Raw genomic sequence first — 25070 nt, 5'->3', positions numbered from 1 at the left:
ACTATATGTTAAAGTGTAATCTTGGTTATTTTTGTAAATATCATACATGCAGACTTTCATATTTAAAGAAGACTGTTTCAGTCAGATGAAAGCTTTGAAAGAAACTAACACAATAATTACAACTGTTACTTAATGAGATGTTTAAGCAAACTAACATCATCTTTTATAGTATTCATTATGAATAAGCATGTGAATTTACAAATACATTTGAGATTCAGAGAAATAAAGTAATAAAATAAATTAAATTAAGTAATATAAATTAATTCAGAGAAATGAAGATCAGAAATCAGAAAATATGATGTTTTCCAAGTTAATACATAGTTCTTTAGTTCCATTTTGATTCCATTCATATGGAATGATATGGGTAAAATTAGTAATCGAAGTTGTTAGAAAAACTAAACAGAATCTGTGATTATGTATATGTTTTGATGCTGATCCCATGCATGTATGTAGATGTGAATAGTTCCTCTTCTTGATGAGGCAGTAACGGCGCATATCTCAGTGCGTGAGAGTGAATCTACAACATCCTTCCTGGAAACCCACAGGGAAGAAGAATCGAGGGAGGAAGTCGGGTGTGTTTTCAGTGGACGAAACCTTTCTGGGCAATGGAAACAAGATCCCATCGCAGACCCTGAGGCCTGGAGTGGACTCCACTGCGCTCAGCATTGAGATGGCGCTGGTCAGCAATGCCCTGGCAGCCTACACCTACTTAGCAGGTATGCATGAAGCTAACAGGCCCTCAGCTCAAGCCAGCTGATTTATGCTTCCTGCTGCATAGAGCAGGATTTTGCTTCTGGGGACCTGCCATGGGCTGTTAATTAATTAGCTAAACAGAACTTTGGCTAATGATTAAATCCTACAGAGAACCTGACAGTTCAGAATCCTATGTAAAAGATTGTGTTGGAGCTTTGTGTAACTAAAACATAAGACAAACAGTAATGTTTTGGACAAACTGATATTTGCAAAAAAACGTGGAACCAGTGAGGAACCATCCATCCATCCATCCATTTTCCAAACCGCTTATCCTATCGGGTCGCGGGGGGTCCGGAGCCTATCCCGGAAGCAATGGGCACGAGGCAGGGAACAACCCAGGATGGGGGGCCAGCCCATCGCAGGGCACACTCACACACCAGGCACTCACACATGCACACCTATGGGCAATTTAGCGACTCCAATTAGCCTCAGCATGTTTTTGGACTGTGGGGGGAAACCGGAGTACCCGGAGGAAACCCCACGACGACATGGGGAGAACATGCAAACTCCACACACATGTGACCCAGGCGGAGACTCGAACCTGGGTCCCAGAGGTGTGAGGCAACAGTGCTAACCACTGCACCACCATGCCGCCCCAGTGAGGAACCAAAAAAATGTAAAAATTACATAGTAAAATTTATAATACGTTACAATTTCCTTATAATAATTAACTTTTTTGTTAATTCAGAAGTACTTATAAGATATAACAGGTTGGTTTAATGTTTAATAAGTGAGACAGTGAAGTGAATATCTTGCAGAAGGACTGTCCACTCTAATCAAGATAAGTTTGGAAGCACAGGGGAGCGTGCATTTGTCCCCAGAGCCATGTAATAGTCAGAACTGGTTTAAATATTATATTAAATAAACTGCATCCCTGAGTGTGGGAGCGTTGACCATCAGGCATCCCAGAGCAGACACTGACTAAACACATGTAATGCTAATGAGTCAAAGGCTCAGAGTCCCGATATGAAAGTCAGGTGATGTCTGGTCTGGTCTTTTATTGGGGCAGCTCACACATGAGGTGGAAATTTGTGGTTTTTGTTTTTTTTTTTTGGGGGGTGGGGGTTAATCTCCCACTCTTGCTAGAATAAAAACTTATCGCCTATAAATCTTTGCTAAGTTTTTCTTTAACTGTTACCAGCAGGTCTATCCCAAACCCAGAAAGCTTGACCCTTTACACACCTAAGAGCTTCATCAGGTGGCTCTCAGCTTATCTCGTACGGTTGTCCTCTGGTGTCTCATACAACATTTGCTACTGATTGTCTTACAGTCTTAAAGTTTCTTTCTAAAATCCCTTGCTGTCGATGAGTATGGTGTCTCTCTGAGTATGGTGATTTTCATACGAGTCAAAGTCATTTATTGATTATCATTAATGGAGACATGCATTTATTGATAGATTTATTGATTATCATCATTGAAACACAGAGTGTCTGTTTGTATATGTAATCTTTGTAATCTTGTCAATGGTTTTCTGGTATAGTTCTTACATGCCTCTCATTGCAGCGAGCTCCGTGCTTGTTGATCTGTTTGTATGCACTGATGGCCTGACCCCCCCCCCCCCCCCCTTTCCTCCCCTGTGTGTCTCAGAGCACCCTGAGCGCGCTGCCCTCTATTTCGTGTGTGGTGTCTGCCTGGGTCTGGTCCTCACGCTACTCGCCCTGGTGGTTCAGATCTCCTGCCGCACGGACTGCCGTCCCCGGGTGCCCCAGAAGCGAGCCCGAGGCCCGCCCAGCTCCAGCGACACCAGTGACAGTGACTCGGACTGGGACTCGGGCTCGGACCTGTCAGCGCGGCGACACCGGCGCTTCGAGCGAACGCTGCACACGAACGTGTTCACGTCGGCTGAGGAGCTGGAGCGAGCCCAGCGGCTGGAGGAGCGGGAACGCATCATTCGTGAGATCTGGATGAACGGGCAGCCCGACATCCCTGGCACACGCAGCCTCAACCGCTACTACTAGCCTGGTGACGTTGCTGCCAACTGGGCCACGCTGGGCCACATGCTTCCGGGCCTGCTATCCTGGGAGGTGCGGAAGACTACCCCCCTCCTCAACCCTCAGCCAGGTGGAATAAGCTTTCAGGAAGGTTCACCTCTGAACTTCGAATCGCCGGAGCTTGAGGTATAGACACAGAATGATGCCGAAGATTGCGTCCGTCTTTTCGTCCACCGTCATCCAATCAGAAAGGGCCGCAACCACGGCTGAGGGCCCCACGCCTTATACAACAGAAGGATAATTCGGCAACGTCGGTCTGTGAAGGGACGGGTTCGAAGAAACCCGCAGGGAACGTCTGGAGAATTGCTCGCCAAGCAGTGCTCCGAATCCAGTATTCAGGAGACAAATCTGAGGATTTTTTTTTCTTAATTGTTGGGGAAATTAAAAATGAAGCAGCAATATGAGGCTACTACAGGGCATTGGTCTTCGAAATGACCATTAGTCGGACAGCAACCTAAAAAAAAAAAACTGTTGCCTTAGCTACCAACCAAAAACATTATAAATTCATCTCCCACCTGAATATATGTTGGTATTTAATAGGCTTCGCTTGACACCTCAGGGATGTGTATGTCCGTTTGTTTTTCCTAATAAGGGCAGTTGTTTCAGTGGTTGAGATGTGTCAGAATAAAAAAAAATAATAATGTTAATAATATTAACTTTCTTAGTTTCTTTAAAACCTCAAAGAGGAAGCAGGGGTGGTGATTTGTGGAGGATGTACAGTATGACATTTGACTCCAGCCGGTTGGGTACCACTGTGCTAGAGGAGAAACACATGCTTTTTGGGTGTATCATAGTTCCTTTGTCAGGTGCCTGCTACAGCGCTGCGAGAAGCTCGTCACGTCAGCAGGGAGAAGGGAGGCCATGCACTTGTTTCGATTGGCACCGAATCACGATCCTGACCCCCTCCATTTTCCCCAGCAGAAAAATGAAGACATCTCAGAGGGCTTCAGGTGTCTGATCATGTATTGGATCCCTGTCAGCCACTCTCCAGCTTATCTTCAAGTTATAGGTGCTTGTTATATCGAACGATTCACCTGTAAAATCTACATGAGCAACCTTTGTAAAACTTGGGTTGGTCTTGTCTGAACCTCCTGGTTCTTTTTACTCCCAGTGGTGAGATTTTTCAAAATATCTTTCACCCGTGTCCCAAAGAAAATCTCCCAAGTGGAATTTTGATGACCTAAGCTGTTTACAACCTTTCTCAAGACATTTTGTTTTAATTAGCCATGAATTCTACAGCAAATTTGTAACAAAGTAATATCCTGTAAGGCTACAGAAGATGGATTGTAATGCCACATTTGTGTTCAGTGTTCAACATGCTGACTATGTATAATGTATTAGCAACATTTTGTGTTTTTAAATGAAATGGGATTTGATATATGCAGAACGATGAGACCAAAATAAAATAAATAATATTGTTCACAAATTAAAGTTCTTTCTTTTATAAGCAATATTCCAAACAACAATAAATGTATGAGGATTTTGATTTTTTTTTTTGTTTTTTTTTTTATGTGCTGTTTATTCATAGCTTAATTTTAAGCAGTAAAAGATTTTATGTGAATTTGAACAGCTGTGTTAATTAAATGCATGGTAGTTAAATTGAACGACTCCATTTAGCGATACCCTTACTAGCCAGGTTCGTCGTTAACCATTGTTAAATTATACAGCTTTCACCTTTGTTGATGAAGGGCTCAGCCACCTTGAATTCTGAGGTTGGGGTTGTAGAGGTTCCTCCGACTTTCTGAGTTGGAATTCCGACTTCAGGGGGCGTTCCGGTTGAAATTTTCAACTAGGAACTCGGGGATGTGGGTGGGGGAGGCCCAGAGAACCTCGGGGAAATGGATGAAATCAAGTGCTGGAAGAAAAACCGTAGCCTCTTACTTTTTTAGCTGCTTTTACATCTGCATGCATCTTTGGATCAGTATCTTTGCCACGTGTTTATGTTTTCATCACATGGTTATATTTTGATCATGGCTACCTACAGGTGGTAAGAAAAGTATTACAATTGTGCTTTATAGCTTATTCTGCCACAAAACAATTATATAAATGGGTAAGTTTATGGCTCTGGTGTAAGGTTTGTATGTGATGACTCTCTAAACAATCACCCTGATCTGCTCAGTTCATATACATACAGTATGTTACCATGACTGTTGTACCCTCAGTCAAAACAAGGTATCAGAAACATCTTTAGCTATTTTGGCAGATGAAACACAGAAGTACCTGCTCATGATGGTATTCAAAGCCCTCATCTGAATCAATACAAAATCATAATAGCTTCCTTAGGTATTTCGGTGGGGCGGCATGGTGGTGCAGTGGTTAGCACTGCTGCCTCACACCTCTGGGACCTGGGATCGAGTCTCCGCCTGGGTCACATGTGTGTGGAGTTTGCATGTTCTCCCCATATCGTCGTGGGGTTTCCTCCGGGTACTCCGGTTTCCCCCCACAGTCCAAAAACTTGCTGAGGCTGATTGGAGTTGCTAAATTGCCCGTAGGAGTGCATGTGTGAGTGTGCCCTGCGATGGGCTGACCCCCCATCCTGGGTTGTTCCCTGCCTCGTGCCCATTGCTCCAGACCCCCCGTGACCCAGTAGGATAAGCGGTTTGGAAAATGGATGGATGTATTTGGGCAGCATGACTTTTTTTTAATTCAATTACTTACGCACCAAAACAGGTAGGATTTTGAGAAATCAAAATAGAACTTTAGTTTTAGTTCCATGCAGAAAAAGAGGAAACTTATAGCTAAAGTACCTCAATTGTTCTTATGCTATGTACAAGAATTCCCCCTGGGATCAATAAAGTTTACCTAATCAAAACTAATCTAGTCTAATCTAATCTTTTGATCCGTGTACTTTATCCAATATTTGGATATTCTGAAAGAAAAACACCTACATCAATAAAGTATGATCAATATGAGTTTTTTATTCATCCAGATTTCGTGTACACGAAGACCAGCATCTCCGAGTTGAGGGCTGCGTATTAAATCGCGTGTTTTGCGCTGGAGAGGCGGCATGCCCATAGCCATACGTCATTTGTTTATATTTACCATGGCAACTACGGTATCTCCCTGCTTCCCTGGACACCCCACACAACTTAACGAAGGGGGAATTGAGATGACACTGTAACCCTCTGAGACCAGCCAAAAGTAGGTTACTGTTCAGTATTTTAGGAAATTGGGGAGCCGTTTACACCTAACTGAGTATTAAACCACATGGCTGGTCGTTCATCCTACGGACTCCCCTTTTTACCTGGGAACTCTTTCCGCGATGTTACTGTAAGTTTATTTGTTTTACAATCTTCTCGTCCTAATCTCGTTTTATTAATCAGTTTTTTTTATTCATTAATTTAACGTTTCCAAGTAACTAATATACGTGACTTAAGTTATCGAAGTCAATAAAGTGGCGTTTAATTTAAGTTTATATTGACTTGTGCTGTGTGTGTTGTGTATCTGTACCCCAAGACGCCCAGCAATAATGAGTAAAGCTAAGAAACTAACGAGCAGTTCAACTGACTACTTTTCCAACCCATGTACACAGCTGAAACTGTATATTTTGTGATTCCCTTCAGAAATCAGCCTTCCATAGACCACAGAGTCTGTCTTTCAAGAACGGCTATGCTTTACCCCTGCGGCCCACAGTTGGGATCGGTAAAGAGCCCCTCCAGACCGACCCCCTCACCCAAAGCGCCATCACCCACCTCTATAGCCCCATTCCAGCACTAACCTACGATCGGCCCAGTCCGGAACCAGTTGCGGCTTTTATTCCAGCTCACGTGACACTGGATAAAAAGGTATCGGTGTCGAAAATTGCACCGCAATGTTCTGCAATGAGCGTCATTATAATTATGAAAACGGTATTAAAAATAAATGTAAGGGTTAGACACTATAAATAAGAAATTACTACAGACTAGGAGGAACTGCGCACACTAAAATTTTTTTTGGTAATGCTTTACTTGGCGAGGCACCTATAATATAGTATTATAATAATAAATATTAGTTATATATTTATTAACTACAAATTAAATCTTAGTTACATACTGATCCCATGTTAATTCATCATAAATGAATCGTGACGCATGTTTTATTCCAAGCAGTTGATAAACTCGTTACGATATCTTTTTGTGATCTACTGAAAGAACAAATTATGAATAATACAAGTTAAATCCTAATCTCATGTTTGTTCATCATTAATAAATCATGATGCACCTTTCATCCCAAGCAGTTACTAGGTTATATGTATTTGTTTCCATGTCTAATTCTGTAAACCTTTGTGAACTTCTGAAAGAACTACTAAGGAGCTACTGAAGGAATAAGTCATGAATAACATAAGTTAAATAATGATCCCATGTTTGTTCATCATTAATGAATGGTGACTCATCTTTTATCTCAAGTAGTAACTAAATTTGGTCATGATTTTTACTTCAGTAGTAACTGAGTTATTACTAAGTATTTGTGCTCCGTCAAGTAAAGTGCTACTGATTTTTTAAACAATATACACAGGGAATAACGAAGCAATGATGCATAAAAGCAATTCCGCCCATGGCTCCCTATACATCACGATCATGTACTAGCCATTATGTTTAAAAGGCTTTAACTTATTTGGGAAATGTTTTGGTGCCAGACCTTTGGGAGCCTTCCGAGCTCATCTAAACAGGCTTTGTACAACATAAACACAGTCAGTGTGCGGCTGGATTGTTTCAGTTCCCGGTGTTGTCTCCGTGTGTAGCTTGTTCCAAATCTCCGCAGTAGATGTCCAGGTCACTCCTAGGGAATGTAATTATCGAAGTTTGCTTACTGTTGGAAATGGGCCTTGTTTAGTTAAGGACACAACTGTAACAGCACTGGTTAAATCTTAAATGTGTTGAAGAAATGCAATTAGACGTAACTGTTTGCCTTGAATTTTTATCTGTAGTCAACATATGACTTTAGCACTACTGCTATTTTCCACCAGGTATTATAGACAAGCTCAAACTGTCAACTCATTAAATGGTATTTATAACTGGATTTTACTAAAACATATTTAATGAAGACTGAAAGGCTGTACCAAAGACTGAATATTTTTAAAGAGTTACGTACCAGGAAAAATCTCCTTTCTGTATCTAAATGTACAGTTCGTCACATTATAATGTCTTTCACATGACTGCCAAGTCTAACGCATTTGAACCTGAACACAGCCACTGAGTCTGACTTAATGAGGTGGATTTCATACCAGCTAAATGTGACCATTGTACCAACACTGCCCTTTGAATAAAAGCCTACACAGACTATGGCTGTTTAGGGTTGCCACCTATCCAGGATTTTCCGGGAGCACGTCATTTGTCCTGGAAAAAATTAATTTCATTCCAGGACACAGAATGTCCCTATCAGACAGACCTAAACCAACCTTTGGAAAGGTGTCGCCATGTACAATATTTTTGGTCAATGACTGGGCATCCAGGCTTTTATGGGACTGAGGCGGCAACCTTGTGGGTATCTTTGTCCCCTTTTTCCACTCCTCTGTTGTGTTCTGTTCTTTATGCACCATTTTTTTGCAGGTCCTACGCTTTTATGGGTACTTTAGGCAGGACATCCAGCTGTCCCCTTTGGAGGAGTACCGGGTGCGGCCCGTGGTCGTGTACTACTACCTTCTGGACGACAGCATGTGCATTATGGAACCAGAGGTGGAGAACTCAGGAATGCCGCAGGGAAAGCTGGTGAGAAAGGAGAGACTGCCCAAGAGCAGCATGGATGGATACTACCACTGGAAGGACCTAAACTTGGGAATGGACCTGTGTGTGTACGGAACCACCTACCACCTCACAAGCTGTGACGCCTACACCCGGGTAAATGGGGGCCGCAAGATCGCGAAGTACCCGGCCATGCGCTTCACACTCTGCAACCTTGTGCAACTTCATCTGATCTTCATGGTACACTTACGTAGCAGACGCTTTCGTACAAAGTGTCATTCAGGCAAAGTAAGCTGAGTTTCCGGAGCTGGGTCACCCAGCATGCAGCAGCCCTGATTACTCTTCCAATCAAATGGGATTTGAACCAACAATAGACATGGATACAGATCCTTAACCTACTAATCTACACACCACCCTAGAAATTGCTAGAGCTGCACGATATGACATTGCAATGTCACATCACGATATGTGAAGTAATACTGCAGTATTTATATAACAAAAAAGGAGATTATCCAAAATAAACTATAGGCAAATAAAACTTGCTATTGTCTACCAAAGGAGTGCCATATAAGGTGGTGGTGGTACTGTAAGTTACAGACACAAAGCAGTGCTGACAAATGTGATGTGATTGATGTGATATATCACAATGACGATGCCGGAACAATATATGGTCCAGCCCTAGAGATTACTTTACAGGATCTACTCATGTAAACATAGTAATTAATTGATATATATATATATATCAATATATATACACGGGGGGTGGCATGGTGGTGCAGTGGTTAGCACTGTTGCCTCACACCTCTGGGACCCGGGTTCGAGTCTCCGCCTGGGTCACATGTGTGTGGAGTTTGCATGTTCTCCCCATGTCGTCGTGGGGTTTCCTCCGGGTACTCCGGTTTCCCCCCACAGTCCAAAAAAAACATGCTGAGGCTAATTGGAGTCGCTAAATTGCCCATAGGTGTGCATGTGTGAGTGAATGGTGTGTGAGTGTGCCCTGCGATGGGCTGGCCCCCCATCCTGGGTTGTTCCCTGCCTCGTGCCCATTGCTTCCGGGATAGGCTCCGGACCCCCCGCGACCCAATAGGATAAGCGGTTTGGAAAATGGATGGATGGATGGATATATATACACACACACACACATACACACACACTCTTTTTGGACTTATGGATTTTTGCGTAATATTGTTCATGCAATGTAGTGTGCTTTCAAAAAATCAAGGAGACTAAGTTCAAAACATAAATATTTTGACACTGAAGGGTTTCATTCATCATAGCTTTGACCCAAAGACACACAAGACATAGCATTGCCATGGCCTTTCCTGTAAGTCAAGTCAACATGAGGTCGCCGTTTCAACAGGAGTTCCTGGAGAGCCAGGGGGTGCTGCTGAATGAAGCAGAGGCGATGCCCGCGGACCCATACACCCAGAACCGCCGGCCGCACCCCCAGGCCCACATCACCCCCTCTGACTTTGACCGCCTCAGTCAGTTTCTCACCATGGACCGTAAGGTGACCCCAACCGTCCTGAAAGATTCCTGAGGCGGACTGCCATCTTCAAACACATTAAGAGCAATTGCCATCCATTAATAGCTAATATTATCCAGCCAGCATGTTAAAGAGGCAAGCTGTTAAACCTGCTTACCTGAAAAGTAAGAGTTCTATGTTTTTAATGAGATTTACAGAGACATTTTACCCCCAGTGAGTAATAGGCAGCTTCTTATCCTGAAATTTATAGCATCAAAATTAAATTCCGTATTAAAGTACCAGATAACTGGCTCACAATGGGGGTGATCTTGTGCTCACCGCGCCATGACGTTCCTCCTGGCTGATGTCACAGATAGATGGTAATGGATCTCCATCCATGGAAAAGAAGTCAGCCGCATACCTGATGTGTGTTTAAACAACCAAAACAGTCTGTTTTCCTTTCGTTTGTATCTGTGTTTCAGTACAAGATTAGGACTCTTTAACAGCAAAGAACCGCTGTGATCATACACTACTTGAGAACTAAGATCTTTACTCCAGATGTCCATGTGACTTTGAGAAAAGAATGCCGAGGCTATCATGTGACACAGCTATACCCTTTTTTGGTGACCTCTGACCCTTCTCTCGCTTGCCAAGGTGCTTCGCTTCTTTGCTCTGTGGGACGAGACGGACTCCACCTATGGCGAGGTACGGCCTGTCATCATCCAGTACTATCTGGGAGATGACTCGGTGGAGATCCGAGAGGTCCACAAGCCCAACAGTGGCCGCGACCCCTTTCCGGTCCTGCTGAGGAGACAGAGGCTTCCCAAGACGATAAAATCATCATCCGGTGAGGATGAGAGTTTCATATGTACAGAATTGGCTTGTTCTCCCAGCTGAAGGTGTGGCTCCTTGTCAAAAACAGTCTGTGGTTACTGTGAAATCGCAACTCACTGATCTTTCTACCTAAGAAAATCTTTAAAAATATTATAAAAGAGAATGACAGAAGGGGTATGCATACTTTTGACATTATAGATAGTCGATTATTTATATTACACCAGCCTGCCTTTTAATAATAGAAACAAGATGGTCAACTCTGCTGACATAGTATAGGATATATTGCATTGGGGTACCACTGAGTACAGTTCCGGTGTAGCCCCCCACCCCATGGCCACATGACCCGGTTCACCTTGCAGGCCCCTTTCCTAGCTGTGTCCTGGAAGTCTCTCCTGTGGAGGTGCAGGAGTACTTCTCCCCCAGAGACTTCAGGGTGGGCGACACGCTCTGCCTTCTGGGGCGCCGCTTCCTGCTCTATGACTGCGATGACTTCACCCGCAGCTACTACAAGCAGCACCTCGCTGACGTGGAGCTCCAGCCCGTCCCGGTGGACCAGAAACCGGAAACACCTGTTAAGAAGGCAGGTTTGACCCTGAGAGGGCCGCTTCAGTCAGAGCACAGTGTCAGTACTGCCTTCACATGGGTGCTGTTTGTCGAGGGTGCCAGCAGGGCTGGAGTCAGAGGTCCACAAGCGGGACCAACCACCCCAAACCACCACATCCCCCATGTTACCTTAAGCCCCTCCCCCCACCACCACATCCCCCATGTTACCTTAAGCCCCTCCCCCCACCACCACATCCCCCATGTTACCTTAAGCCCCTCCCCCCACCACCACATCCCCCATGTTACCTTAAGCCCCTCCCCCCACCACCACATCCCCCATGTTACCTTAAGCCCCTCCCCCCACCACCACATCCCCCATGTTACCTTAAGCCCCTCCCCCCACCACCACATCCCCCATGTTACCTTAAGCCCCTTCCCCCACCACCACATCCCCCATGTTACCCCAAACCCCTCCCCCCATGATTAAATCCCATTACCCCAAGCACCCCCCCCCCCCCGCAATCACACACATCCCACAAGTTACCCCAAGGCTTATTACTGTTTTTTAAATAACTAGCAGACATTCCCAGTTTTACTTATTTTGCAACCGAAGGTTTCCTTATTTCTTTAGGTGGCTAAGTCCCCCTAAGAGTTAAATCCCATTATCACCCCTGATTTTAGCACATCACTAATGGACACTAATAGCCCGAAGTACATGAATTCTTTTCAGTTTGGCTCCATCACCAGATCAGGTGCTGTCATCTTAAAGAACCTGAACTTGTTACTGTATATTGTAAATTCAGTTTGCTGCAGGAGCTACTGGAGTTCCTCAGATTTCTTTATTAAATAGTTATTTAATCTGTAAAAAAGAGAGTATAACTGTGAAAATAACTGTCAATGACAGAGGAGCACCAGGAGAGAATCAGAGTAATTTATGGTAAAGATATGTTAATGCATATGGTAAAAATGACCATCATGAATTGAGGTGATTTGGTCGGGGGGGGGGGGGGGGGGGTCATGAATGATGTTTAAAGGTGGTGGTGTTCGACAGATCCCAAGATATTAGGGACTGTTTATCGCCTTTTTTATGTTGGCTTCACGTAAAGTTTAACAGCAGGGAAACTTTAACCCTTGTGTGTGGAGCCCAGTAGTTAGACCTTCCCAACCCTGACACCCACAGGAGCTTCCTCCTTACAACGGCTTCGGGAGTCTGGAAGATTCCTTACAGAACTGCCTGTCCCTTGTGCCTGAGCCACCCAAAAAGAACCTCCTGAAGTTGCTGGAAAATGATGGCAAAGTGCTGCGCTACGCAGCCAGGATGGTGAGGAGTACCGTGCTCTGTGCCTAAGAGCAAAGCAATGTTCCAGTACTACTAATGTGGAGCACGTGAATAAACCAAGTCCCCATGAGGTCCGTAGTGGGTGGGGTTCTCTTTGGCTGTCAGTCATCTACTGCTTACTTCTCATTGGTTACATTTTTGGGCGCCATCAGCATAAATCACAGTGATTTGCAGTACACTGTAATCCCACCAACTGTAAATTCCAAAGCCTCATTTCTCACACCATTGATAATAATTGCTATAATCACCAGGAAACTGAAAACAAAGGCAGGCTCAGAGCTGTTCAGTTCGATTAGGGCTCACAGGATGGTCTTTGTCTTCTTCAATTAAGCCTGTAGGCTTCAGTCTAACACTACTGTGTTTCGATAACTGAGTAACAATAAGAATATCTCTGACGGAATCAATGTTGAAAAAATAGCAAAAAAAAATCTCCATTCTATTCTCATGAATAGCTAGACTGAAATGACATTTTATTTAGGTATTTTAACATGTCTGGGAATGCACTGGTGGCTTTCTTGTATGTTTTGATTGATGATAATTTCTACTCAAGGGGGGTAAGCCACTAGTTGAATAAATAGGGAATAAATGTCAGGCCTGAGTCATTTCGCCGGATTCTGCATTTGCAGACTATTATAGCTGTTTAGAGTTACCACGGATTCTGGCATTGCCAGGAGAGGCGTAGCTTAAATCGTTCCCGCAGAAGCCCAACTTCCGCCGAGTGATACATCAGATGTGGGTGACGCGGCTTGCTGGGAAGGAGCTGAATAAGACTCCTGCTATATCACAGGATTCCCAGAATCCCTCGGACCAGGGCCGTCGCTTCATTATTTCCTACTTCCTCGCCGATGACATGATAAGCATCTTCGAAATGTCGGCACGCAACTCCGGGATCATCAGTGGGAAGTTTCTGGAGAAGACCCGCATTCCCAAACCGGGCAGTACGGTGGACAATCCGGAATACTACGGCCCGGCAGACTTCGCTATTGGAGCCACTGTGGAGGGTCAGTCGTTTGCAATTATTTCCTTTTCTCTGCCATTGTAATCATGGGGGGATTCACAGCCCCTTACATACTACAGTGCTTCCGAGACACGTTTCATATCCCTACAGCTCTTATATATAGAATCCTTTTTCTGTACACCAGTGGTTCTCAACTTTTTTTGCATTTTTACCATCATTGGCGACCCTATATCAAGCATAGCTTTAACGCTGTGATGAAGCAATTTACGCCAATCAATGCCTATCGCGCAAATCTGATGTGACAGTGTATTTTAAATTAAGCATCTGTGGTTTGGCTTTGTGGACTGGTTGACTGTTCACTAGTTTTGCGCTATTTGCAGACCCAAGACCTATTTATATAGGTGTGATATGCATTTCATTTAAAAAAAATGCCTGGTTTAAATACTGTTCCTGCTTTACTATTTGCATTATCAAATGAAATTTTGTTTTTACTGAAGTTATGTCTTACAACAATCCTTTTGGATTTCACTGTGGAGCAGCATTTCCTGTTTATCTGGGAGTTTCTTTAGATGGTCTGTGTATGATCTTTACCGCTGATACCATTCAGCGCTTTTACCACCTGCTGTTTCTTCACTACCAACTGGAAAAGTCTGTACATGTGAGCTTTCTACACTCCGGACTTTTCTGCCAGTTCTCACATTACACTTCCATCATCACCCTCTGTCACACGTTATGATCCATCTACATCCTGTTACACCTTCTGAAACCCAGATTGTCCCCTTTTCCATCTCAACGTCTGCTTGGTTCTCCATCCTCAGTGTTCAGACACCACTTCGTCCTGACTGATGCAGACCACTACGCGCTGAAGTACCTGGAGAGCATCTCAGAGCAGATACCCTCCCAGACACTCTCCTCCCTGCGTCAACACCTGGGCCTGCTTCCTGAAGAGGCCCATAACACTGGTAGGTCAGCATGACAGCGCCCCCTCTTAGGAGATGGAATAGGCTTTCACACATCAAAGATGTTATAGACTGAATCCCTCTGTTTGCAGATAGCCCAAGACACTGAAAACTCATGAGGATGCAGCGTTACCCACATCAGTGTCTTTCATGAGGCCCTAAAGGCCACAAAATTTCCTCTTTAAACAGTGATGATGCTTTGAAAATACTAGGAAATGGGTTGTTTGTGGTTCAGGGCTGCCATCTAGTGGACACTACAAGGAATACTCCTGCATTATCTAATTTCATTATTCAACAAGGATCTACCGAAGAAGTGTATCCATGCAGAAGTAAATTCATGTTTAAATAAAGCTGGCCTGTTACTGAAGGTCAAGCTAGAGCGAAGCAGTACGCTGGATGTAAAGGATGCAGGAGTGATGCATGTGCGTCATAAACCACGGGAAGAAACATTACATCTCGTCACCTTTCCTGCTGAGGCTTGGCGGCTTCAGAAGATACTTCTGCCCCCTTGCAGTGTTATTGGAAAATAAACAGCAAAAAGGCTACAGTTGCGTTTGTGTCAATTTTTTTTTCTATGATCTATACAAATGCTCACAGGGTGGAGAGCAGGGAAGAATGACAGGATCACATGCAAACCATCTGTTCTACTGGGGAATAAACAAATAACTGAAGAAGTCTACAGGGGGCACCAGATAAATGGCTGCGCCTGGACCTCAAGCTTTGCGCTCACCTGCATCTGTGTGTATCTGACTCAGAGGAGAGAGCAAGATGGGACACGTGAGGAAGAAAAACGTCCCAATGCACCTGTACTCATCTAAATAGCAAATACAGCTTCGTCTCATTTCACACCCGCATGGAACCGAGGGTGGGGCATGTTAATCCTACCCAGTGTCTCTTCTCAGTTTGCCACCAACAGCTAACTTCGAAAAAAGGGTGTTGTGTGAAAAACCATTTCTTTATTTATAGAGTTGTCTGCAAGAGGAGCTGCCCTGACGCACGCTAGCAAAGCAGAACTTCGCTGACACCCAGGCTTCATGGTTATTTTGTATTACTGACAAACATTTGCTTTTGTGCCCTTTTATTCCACAGTACAGCCATTATGACCTCATCAAAATCGGAACTGTCCTTCCGTACAAGCAGTTAAATACGTCTACAGTCTAATGTTGGGGTTTGCTGGAACTGTTCAGTCTGCATTCAGTGAAACTCAAAGAAAGAGCAGTCTGTACTCTGGGTGACAGGCCTCATGCACGCACAATCCTTAAACTTATCGCCCTTTACAGAGAGTAAAAAGCATGTGATGTTACCTTCACCTGACCCACAGTGAGCTTTCCTGTGGATGAAGGTAATATAGGGTCAGACACACCGGGTACGCTAGTGCTGCAGAGACAAATGGAAACTCACAGCAGGAGACCGGAATGACCCAGGTGACCCTAAAATGACCTCAGATGGTTCTTAGATGGCCTTGATTGATGACTGAGGACTGAGGTCTCCATGCCCAGCATCTCAAACTGCCACCCCCACCCCCCAGAGAGAAGCTGGGGACCAAAACTTTATCCTATGACTGAAAACCAAGGCTGATTTTCCGGTTTTAGGCTAAGATAGAGACGTGGCTAAATGAGGTGAAAGTGTTTGGTGCTTATTAGAGACGACATGTAAAAAAAAGGTGTATTTTTCTAGGAGGACGATCAAGGTGTAAACAAAACTGGACTGGAAGCCGAGAAGACAGTCAGCAATTAAGGAGTATCAACATGAGTGAGAACGTCCTTCAAGGCTCAGGAATTTCCCACGTGCTGTTCCTGAACGGGACACCCCTGTCCCCAGGCATTCAGCACCCATACTCAAGAGCTCCGGGCAAGAGCACGATGACCATTAGCAATTTTCCTGTTCTGCTGGCGATTCTGTAGCCCGGGGATGGAGCCCAGGTGCTCGGTTAGGGGACCTTGATCTTCTTGGGTCGTGGAGAGGCCCCGTTCTCTGCCTTGACCGCACCATTATCGTACTGCCCACCTGCGAGAATAAATGACAGGTTTTTAGCCACTGATGAGCTACAGGAGCTCATCGCTGCTGCCACATTACAGCGACTGGCGGGACCTTGGAGATCCAGGACTCACCAGCGTCCTTCCTGAGCACCCGAGGAGGCTGCTGGCCTGTGAGCCTCTTGCGTGCCGCCTGCTCCTGCCTTCGCTCCCGCCATCGCCGCAGCTGGAAGCGGATGAACTTCCAGAGCTGCCAGACCTGCGTCAGGCACACTATCGACAGCGCCGTCAGCCTGCAGGGCGTGCCGGAAAGCAGGGCTCAGCGGTCTGTGTGCACGCCCGCGTGTGTCTGTGTGTGTGTGAGCACAGCCCTGTCTCTCACCTAACCAGCACTGTGTTGAAGTTCCCAGCCTCCCAGTCCACACTCTGGTTCTCTACTCGCGCCAGCCCAAAACCCAGCACCAAGAAGAGCAGGGTGAGGGTGACCATGCGGGTGAAGACAGAGCCCACTGCCCACATGTCAAACCTGCAGAGAAAAAGGCAAAATGTGCCTCAAACAGGATTCTGACAAGTTATGAAAACAACATCAAAACCTGGCCAGTCGAATGTGTAAAGTACATTTTACAAGATCATACCTGATTGGACACAAACAATCACATTTACAGTCAGGTCCATAAATACTCGGACATCGACACAATTCTAATCTTTTTGGCTCTATACACCACCACAATGGATTTGAAATGAAACGGACAAGATGTGCTTTAACTGCAGACTTTCAGCTTTAATTTGAGGGTATTTACATACAAATCAGGTGAACGGTGTAGGAATTACAGCAGTTTGTATATGTGCCACACAAGTCTGAAATGGAACAGTGTGAGATTTTTTCCAGTGGCTGGAGTGCCAATCCTGCAAGATATATATGGTTCTTATCAAGAGTAACTTCTACCCAGGTATACAGCTTAATATTTTTCAAGTTAGCTACCGTTCAAGAGCACAACGTATGAGGCTTTGCAGGACTTGAATCAATGACTTTTGAGTTACGAGTCCTTAACCGCTAAGCTGCCGACTTCCCGTAGTTAACCAATCGGCTGAAATCAGTACAGAAGACAGGAGGGACACAGCTATACTCACAGCCTGTGGTGGCTCTCATCAGTGAAGTAGAGGAGGCGGGAGGTGTGGAAGCCCGTCTCGGACAGGTGCTGCAGAAAAATCAGCAGCAGCCCCACGGGGGTCAGGCTGTGGGGAAGACGATGCGTCACCGGGTGCCATTGCCATACCAGAGCCACATTCTGAGGGCTGCAGAGCAAATTGAGGGCTTACTTCAGTAGATACGCCATCAGGATGTGCAGCAGGTACAACAAGATGTACTGTAGCCGTCGAGGGACATCCTCCTTGGGAGGATAAAATCATTTGTAAATTTCCAATCTTCATTCAACTCTCAACTCTGGACAGACCCACATTTTTGTTTTATCCCAGTTCTTAGAACACCTGACCCAAGCAATGAAGAGCTCGAAATACCGTATAGGTGTGCTGAGAACTGGGATGAAACAAAAAAGTGGATCCGTCTAGTGTGTACTGCGAACTGGCTTGGGAAATACCTGGCTTGGGAAATACCTGGATAAGGGACTTAACATACAGTCAGTAAGAAAAACAAGCAGTAGTGTCATGCTTGATACGTAGGTATAGTACTACACGTTTAAGGACACTTCAGTTTCTTCCATTCAGAGACATGAAAATGACTCCCAATATTTGACATATCAATTTCCTAATCCTTCAATGGGAACAGAAGTATCCAGAAATGCAAACAAACAGCTAGACGAAGCTTTGCGCATTCTACATCAAAATGATGATTCAGTTCCTAATGGCATAAAATTCAGGAACAGACCCGTGATATTTGTGTCCACAAAGGGGAAGTTTTCTAGTGTCGTATTACACTTTTCAGACACATACAAAAAAATAGAAAGAGGACACAGTGGAACACCCCCCCCCCCCACATCCTCAATACAGCAATAACTTAAACCATCGGAACTTAAACCATCAGTAACTTTCATGCAAAATGTGTGATGTAGCAACTTTTACGAATAATTGCAATTTTCATTACGTTTTTAATGCCCAAAATTGGCATGTGGAGCATGCAATCTCATGTACCTTCCGGATCTTCTGAAAGTAGAGCTCAGGCAAGGCATGGAGCCAGTATGCCAGTTGGAAGAGGTAGTAAAGCTTCACCTGGAACCTGTGGGCAGAGTCTCAACGATGGCATTGTTGCCCTTTGATTCCACAGTAAAGTCATGACCTCATCAAAATCTAAATTCTCCTTCTGAATACTTTTTCAAAACCTTTTCACACTTCTGCTGTCAGAGGGGTTACAGAGCCCTGTACGCTCACGCAGCAAGACTGGAAAACAGTTGTCACACTGCTAAACACAGCTCTTATACCCCCCTCTCAAAACAGTACCACACTGAACTGAGCTCATACTTATCCACGCTACATACACACACACACACAAACATGCAGTTTAACTGTTCTGACTGCTAGCTAATCACCCAAGTTGACTGTATGACAGTGCTGCAATCACATTCATCTCAGTACCACAGCTGTGTTTCATATAATCTAATATACCGTGCAATACTGTTGATAGTGATCATTACCCTGCAGTGATGATTACAACTCTCAACCGTTACCTTTCTCAGGTGCAATAATTAATCTAATGTGCAATAATTCATGTGCAATGTTCCTCCGATAGTTTTATTCTATGTATTTGTGTTTATACACTGTTGTATGCTATTTACTTCTCTTAATTTTTTTTAACTTGCGTAGTTTTTACTGACCCTTCAACAGGACGCTCCAAACGTCATCTATTTGTACTTATACAGAGACAATAAAGGTATCTTGTATCTAACACCTCCTCAGAAGGGAACACAAGGCTGTCTGGGGTACCCTCACCACATCTTACAGGAACTACATTTCAACGCTCTTCCCATCATCCTTTGCCTGTCATGTCAACACTAATTATTAAATTATTAATAACCTACAGGCTCATGTCCAGTTTCCAGGTGCTTACCTGAGGTAAACATGAGGGTAGTTCTCCCACAGACTGCTGATATTTAGAAGATATTCTTCCTGAATGCAGAAAGAATAAGGAGATTGTAACCCTCAGTAAAAGTAACACGACATGATCATTTGAACCTGCCCTGCTGAAAAGGCCAAGCTCACCGTGATAAGGATGTAGAACGTCCACATGAAGGACAGCAGGTGAAATACACACAGCTGGCCTGACTCGTTAAACTTTGTGTTCTTACTCTTTGATAGACGGAGACGCCGGTTTGCTCTCTGATGGGTTAAGAATGCAAAAGATGCAGTCAGTCAAATTAGGAAAAACAAAGGGAAGCAGCACTTCCTGTGCAAAATCATTCCCACTTTGGGATGTTTGATAACACTACAATCTTCAAAAAGGCTGAACAGTTCATTCAAATTTAAGCCTCTTCTAATATTTTCTGAGTACTAAGTCAATACTGACTCTTGGAAACCATGCAGAAATCAGGGTCCTCGACTATTTTTCACTGAGGGCCAAAATCTTACTGCAGGGCAAGATCTACTGCAATTCTGAATTCAGCTGTAGTTTGCTCTTGATGCAGAACAGAGTCTGCTGACTTGTAACCACTAATATAGGTATTCCTCCTGAATATTCCGACTGGGTCTTGATCGTAAGCTAATTAAATTTAGTAAAATAAACTTTTCATTCTGTTACAGCTAATGGATTTTCAATATCCATAATGCATTTGGACTCATCCTTCAACATTCTAGTGTTTTATGAAACATATGTTTTTATCAAAGTATATCAGACAGCACTTGCACTGTAGCAAAATATATATGCTACCCATAATTCCAAGGGGCCAGATACTCACATCAAGTACATACTCCTGAACCACCGCATGGAGGATGATTGCAATGAGGAAGTAGAAGAAGATGGTGGTGCAGTCCCTCCATCCATAGCGATATAGCGACACCTCCCCCTCTAAATCAGGCAGAAAGTGACAGAATGTAGCACTACATTGTGGAGAGTGTAGGCCAACCAGGCAATAATTCTATGTGGTTTTGGGTGACTGAAACGAACGGATTTACGACTGTGGCAGAATGGATAGCTATGGACGCCCAGGTTCACCCCACAAGTTCTCAGCACCCAAAGCGCAGAGGAGTTTACCTGGTGTAAAGGTACTGCTGTTGTACTGAGGCAGTATAAATACGAAGGCCGTTTTTGAAGTTGTCTGAAAGAAAAGTAGAAACATGGTATTTTGGAGCTCTGTTGTTCTCCAAACTATGAACAAGAGGAAAACATACAAGAATATTCAGACTGGCATCAAGATAGAGATCCATAACCAGCCTAGTCTTTTCAGAAAGCCATAAACACTTGTATTATTATTATTATTATTACTACTACTACTATTATTATTACTAAAGGGGCAACTCACCCCAAAAACAATCTTGATGATAGATAACACTAAGACATCCCTATAACACATATCTTTTTCAGTTTTGGGTTGAACTGTCCCAATAAAAAACAAAGTCGATAAAAAACACCAGGAAATTATGTATACTATATACATAAATCACTTGCTGCTTGTTAAATATGTTAAACGCTGAAACCAGTTCTAAATGGCTGTCAAAATTATTTTATATGCAACGGCTCTTAATATAATTGGATATACCCTAATTCATACTGTACGTAAAACAAACTGACAAACTACAATCCATTTGTTTATGTGTGTGTGTATGTGTGTGTGTGTGTGTGATACTTTGCGATGGTTTGCGGGACACGATGTGACTTGCACCGAAACACGCATCTGTGAATTTACGTTTCTGCGGAGTCAACCTTACGCACATTCCAGGCGAGCCAGTTCACATGTATCCGCCTGCACCGACCCCGCAGGTCCCGCAGCAGATGTCAGCATTTACACAACCACGAATCGCACCTCAACAAGACAAATTATTAGTGCAAAACTTCGGGTGGAAAGATAACACTACAAAGAACAACGAAGAGTCAACGATTTGCATGTGTGACAGCTGTCGGGTTCACATCCACTTTTAGAAACAGAAACGGAATTACCCTATGATTATTACAATACCTCTACCTCTTTTGAATTCAGATTGTTTGAACGATTTAGGGAACTCAGATATGCATTTCGGCACAAAGATGGTTTTTTTCCCCTAGAGTAGTAACAGCAAACACAGATTAATAAGAATTTCTGTATTTAAAAAAAACACACCATCTACTATGTGGCATGGTTATTAATTAAACTATTCATCTGTAGAATCTGATTTCTAGATTAATCTTCTTTCCGATCCATTTCAGAGGCTGAGACGTGGCTAACCGAACCATGCTTCAACCGAAACAATATTAAATAGAAACACATTTAACACGACTATGACTATGAATTCTTAAACTGATGAATTCATAAACTAATCGGATTTACAGAAAAACTGCGCTCCATTGTTGCGAGACGCTCAATCAGAAAAGTACAGAAGCAAAATACTCAATCAACGCGATTAAACGGAGTAACTAACTACCGCATTAACAATATTCCCGTCAGTTACCCTGCTTAATAAAAACGATTCAAAATCAACGCGGAAAGAGAGGAAACACCGGGACGGTAAAGGAAATCTCAAAGCAGAACAGAGCACAATCATAAATCATGTCTAGCTCCAACTTTTTGGGTTTTTCAAACCTAATATTTGTTATGTATCATTGAGCTAACTGAATACAAACACTAAAGTAGCAAGAGGGGTCAGAACTGACGTGCTCCCCAAAACAGCCAGCCAGCAAAATTTAAGTGAATTTAAGTCACATTTTACAACCACCCTTATAGATTGTATGTGCATTACAGCCATAAAGAAAAAAAGTTGACAGCTTCCGTTCAAATTTGACTTTTCTCCTAGTTGCTCGTTAGAAGTGATCTTGCCGGAATGCTCATTAACGACAACAACATTAATAATAGCAGGCTAATGATAATGCAGGTCTCTGCTGTACGCTATAAGTTTCACTTTTTAAAACGTGCATTTGTCGTTGCAGACTGAGCTGATCTCTCTGTGACTCGTGTTTCCTTCCTATCCGATATCTTCTGGGAATTTGGGCATCTTCATCACCTTCCTATCTCCGTGCGCATCTGCACCTCCGCCGAACCTGTTAGCGTCCAGACAGCCCTCCACAATGATCAAATAAAACACTCTATATGGAGTTTTTCACCTCAAACATCAGTCCAAGCAGGATGAACACCACCAAGCCAAAGACGATGTCTGCGTGATTCTGAATGAGAAATTCTTGACTGAAGAATGGGTAGCTCTTGTTCCTTCTCCGAAAAGCCATTTCTGTCCTTCAGACCCTCCTTTCTGCACTGTCCACCCTTCTCTCCACTCGAAGAAAACTTTAAACGCAGTCTGCAGTTTGCAACTATTTTTTTTGCACATGCGCAGTACATCTTAAAGAGACATTTGTGTTTTTTAGGGAAACGTCTTTAGAGCCGCATATACGGAATGGTAATTGCAACAACGATGCGTGCTTAAGTATAGTTTCTGGTGAATTAGTGTCAACTTTTTAAATACCATTATACAAGTGCCCCCCAAAGTATTTGGTATTTTTTCCCTATTATTATGTAAATTAAATATTTAAACAGGAAGTGGTTGGTCGGAGCCTATCCCAAACAACATAAACTAAGGCATGGATATCAGTCCCCCGCGACAGAGTAGGATACACGGTTTGGAAAATGGATGGATGGATGGATGGATATCAGTCCTCATAGAGTCCACGCACAAACATTCATACATTATGTATGACTATTTAGAGATGCCACTTTACCTTACAGTCAGTGGACCACAGGAGGTACCCTGAGAAAACCTGCTGAACATGATTATTTATTTACTTTACAGATGCTTTCATCCAAATTAACATGCACTGGGAATAATGCTAGTCAGTCCCAGGGGCTATTGGGGTTAAGGGCTTTGCTCCAGGAGAAATCACCTTCCTATCACTTAGCCATCATCTCTAGCACAGCATCTTATCCTGCTCACAAACAGCACCCCCTGGCAGTAACTCCACGCATGCAGAATGGGGGCAGGATTCGAACCCATAACCCTGGAGGTATGAGGTTGCAGTGCCACCGTGTGAGAAGAACAAACATACCTCATAGACTCAGATAAAATTGGACATCTTCTGGTAATCAGGATCAGTCAGATAAATTTGGTAAAATAGGATAAACTAATTGGATTCCCTCTGTAATCTCGGCCTGAAAAAAAAGTAAAACATTACTGTAGTCAGAGCACAGGGGTCCACAATGTCCTTGTTTAGGATCTTTCTGGTAATCCAAATAGTACATCTAACCCAAGTTTCATCATTTTATTTGGCCTTACAACCATCTCATTCATTCTCCTTGAATGATCCTTCTTATGGGCTTGGGTCAAACCTTCCTTGTGGAAACAAATCTGTAGGGCACCCGATCATGCATTGCAATGCTGTTGTTTTTGCAGTTTTCGAGCAGATGTAGAGTATTATCTTCTGATGTCCGCGCAAATAGTAAAGCGCACATACGGATTTAAAAAGAATCAGACCCCAGACCTCAAGAACATTAGAACTGGAATTCAGTTAGAGTTAACATCAACCTCTCCACCCGCTACATCTGCAGTCCTTGTGTGTTATTGTCCCTCTCTCTTTCTCTCTCTCTCTCTCTCTCTCATATATATATATATATATACATATATATATATATATATATATATATATATATATATATATATATATATATATATATATATATATATATCTGGGGGGGGGCGGCATGGTGGCGCAGTGGTTAGCACTGTTGCCTCACACCTCTGGTACCTGGGTTCGAATCTCCGCCTGGGTCACATGTGTGTGGAGTTTGCATGTTCTCCCCATGTCGTCGTGGGGTTTCCTCCGGGTACTCCGGTTTCCCCCCACAGTCCAAAAAAAAAACGTGCTGAGGCTAATTGGAGTTGCAAAATTGTCCATAGGTGTGTATGTGTGAGTGAATGGTGTGTGAGTGTGCCCTGCGATGGGCTGGCCCCCCATCCTGGGTTGTTCCCAGCCTCGTGCCCATTGCTTCCGGGATAGGCTCCGGACCCCCCGCGACCCAATAGGATAAGCGGTTTGGAAAATGGATGGATGGATATATCTGGGGTTGATTCACATATTTATGTGAAGCGGTAATAGAAATACTGCCTATCAACATATACAAAGATCAAACAATTGGTACTACATAATAATAATTGTCAATTCAAGCCCTGGCCTCAGCAGAACAATCACATGTTTGTGGGCCCTTGAGTAAGGCCCCTAACCCCCAGCTCCAGGGGTGCCGCCCCTTTGCTGACCCTGCGCTGTGACCCCTAAGCTATGGAGAGCAAGATGGGGTAGGCAAAGAGAAGGATTCCAGTGTACCTGTATTTGTGCAAATGGTAAATCATTTATCATAAGCACATATCATAATCATGTGATAAATATGTAGCAAACAAGTATTTAACCAATTTAGACCTTTTGTAGATGATGCTAATGATTCAGCAGATAGCAAAAGACCAGTAGATGTG

At 43.6% G+C, this 25070-nt stretch overlaps 3 protein-coding genes across 6 annotated transcripts in view; 2 read left to right on the top strand and 1 right to left on the bottom strand.

Moving 5' to 3' along the window:
* The window catches only part of LOC125714848 (protein eva-1 homolog A), a 60972-nt gene extending 57688 nt beyond the window's left edge, over window positions 1-3284 (top strand). For all 3 annotated transcript variants that reach the window (XM_048985864.1, XM_048985865.1, XM_048985866.1), the window contains 2 exons: window positions 546-716; window positions 2341-3284. In XM_048985864.1, the coding sequence (XP_048841821.1) occupies window positions 546-716; window positions 2341-2711 (542 nt within the window). In that variant the 3' untranslated portion in view covers window positions 2712-3284. The remainder of the gene's footprint in view (window positions 1-545; window positions 717-2340) is intronic.
* Window positions 3285-5702: 2418 nt separating this feature from the next.
* Window positions 5703-15047, top strand: efhc1 (EF-hand domain (C-terminal) containing 1). The gene is made up of 10 exons (XM_048985863.1): window positions 5703-6014; window positions 6308-6529; window positions 8273-8560; window positions 9765-9914; window positions 10524-10716; window positions 11063-11283; window positions 12427-12567; window positions 13373-13586; window positions 14362-14505; window positions 14595-15047. Exons 1-10 carry the CDS (start codon window positions 5952-5954, stop codon window positions 14609-14611), a joined length of 1653 nt encoding a protein of 550 aa, XP_048841820.1. The 5' UTR covers window positions 5703-5951; the 3' UTR covers window positions 14612-15047.
* Window positions 15048-15563: 516 nt separating this feature from the next.
* Window positions 15564-22910, bottom strand: LOC125714849 (translocating chain-associated membrane protein 2-like). Of its 2 annotated transcripts, none has more exons than XM_048985867.1 (11): window positions 22720-22910; window positions 20680-20743; window positions 20384-20493; window positions 19692-19808; window positions 19540-19598; window positions 18627-18711; window positions 17799-17869; window positions 17610-17714; window positions 16861-17004; window positions 16614-16771; window positions 15564-16509 (listed from the first exon to the last, which is right to left on the bottom strand). In XM_048985867.1, exons 1-11 carry the CDS (start codon window positions 22837-22839, stop codon window positions 16433-16435), a joined length of 1110 nt encoding a protein of 369 aa, XP_048841824.1. In that variant the 5' UTR covers window positions 22840-22910; the 3' UTR covers window positions 15564-16432. The 2 variants fall into 2 exon arrangements, with proteins under 2 accessions (XP_048841824.1, XP_048841825.1); XM_048985868.1 differs by having other exon boundaries at window positions 16614-16751.
* Between the last annotated feature and the right edge of the window lie 2160 nt (window positions 22911-25070).

This window comes from Brienomyrus brachyistius, chromosome 19, assembly GCF_023856365.1.
Source record: "Brienomyrus brachyistius isolate T26 chromosome 19, BBRACH_0.4, whole genome shotgun sequence".
In the NCBI taxonomy this organism is placed as follows: Eukaryota; Metazoa; Chordata; class Actinopteri; order Osteoglossiformes; family Mormyridae; genus Brienomyrus; species Brienomyrus brachyistius.
This window is presented reverse-complemented; position numbering and strand designations above follow the sequence as displayed.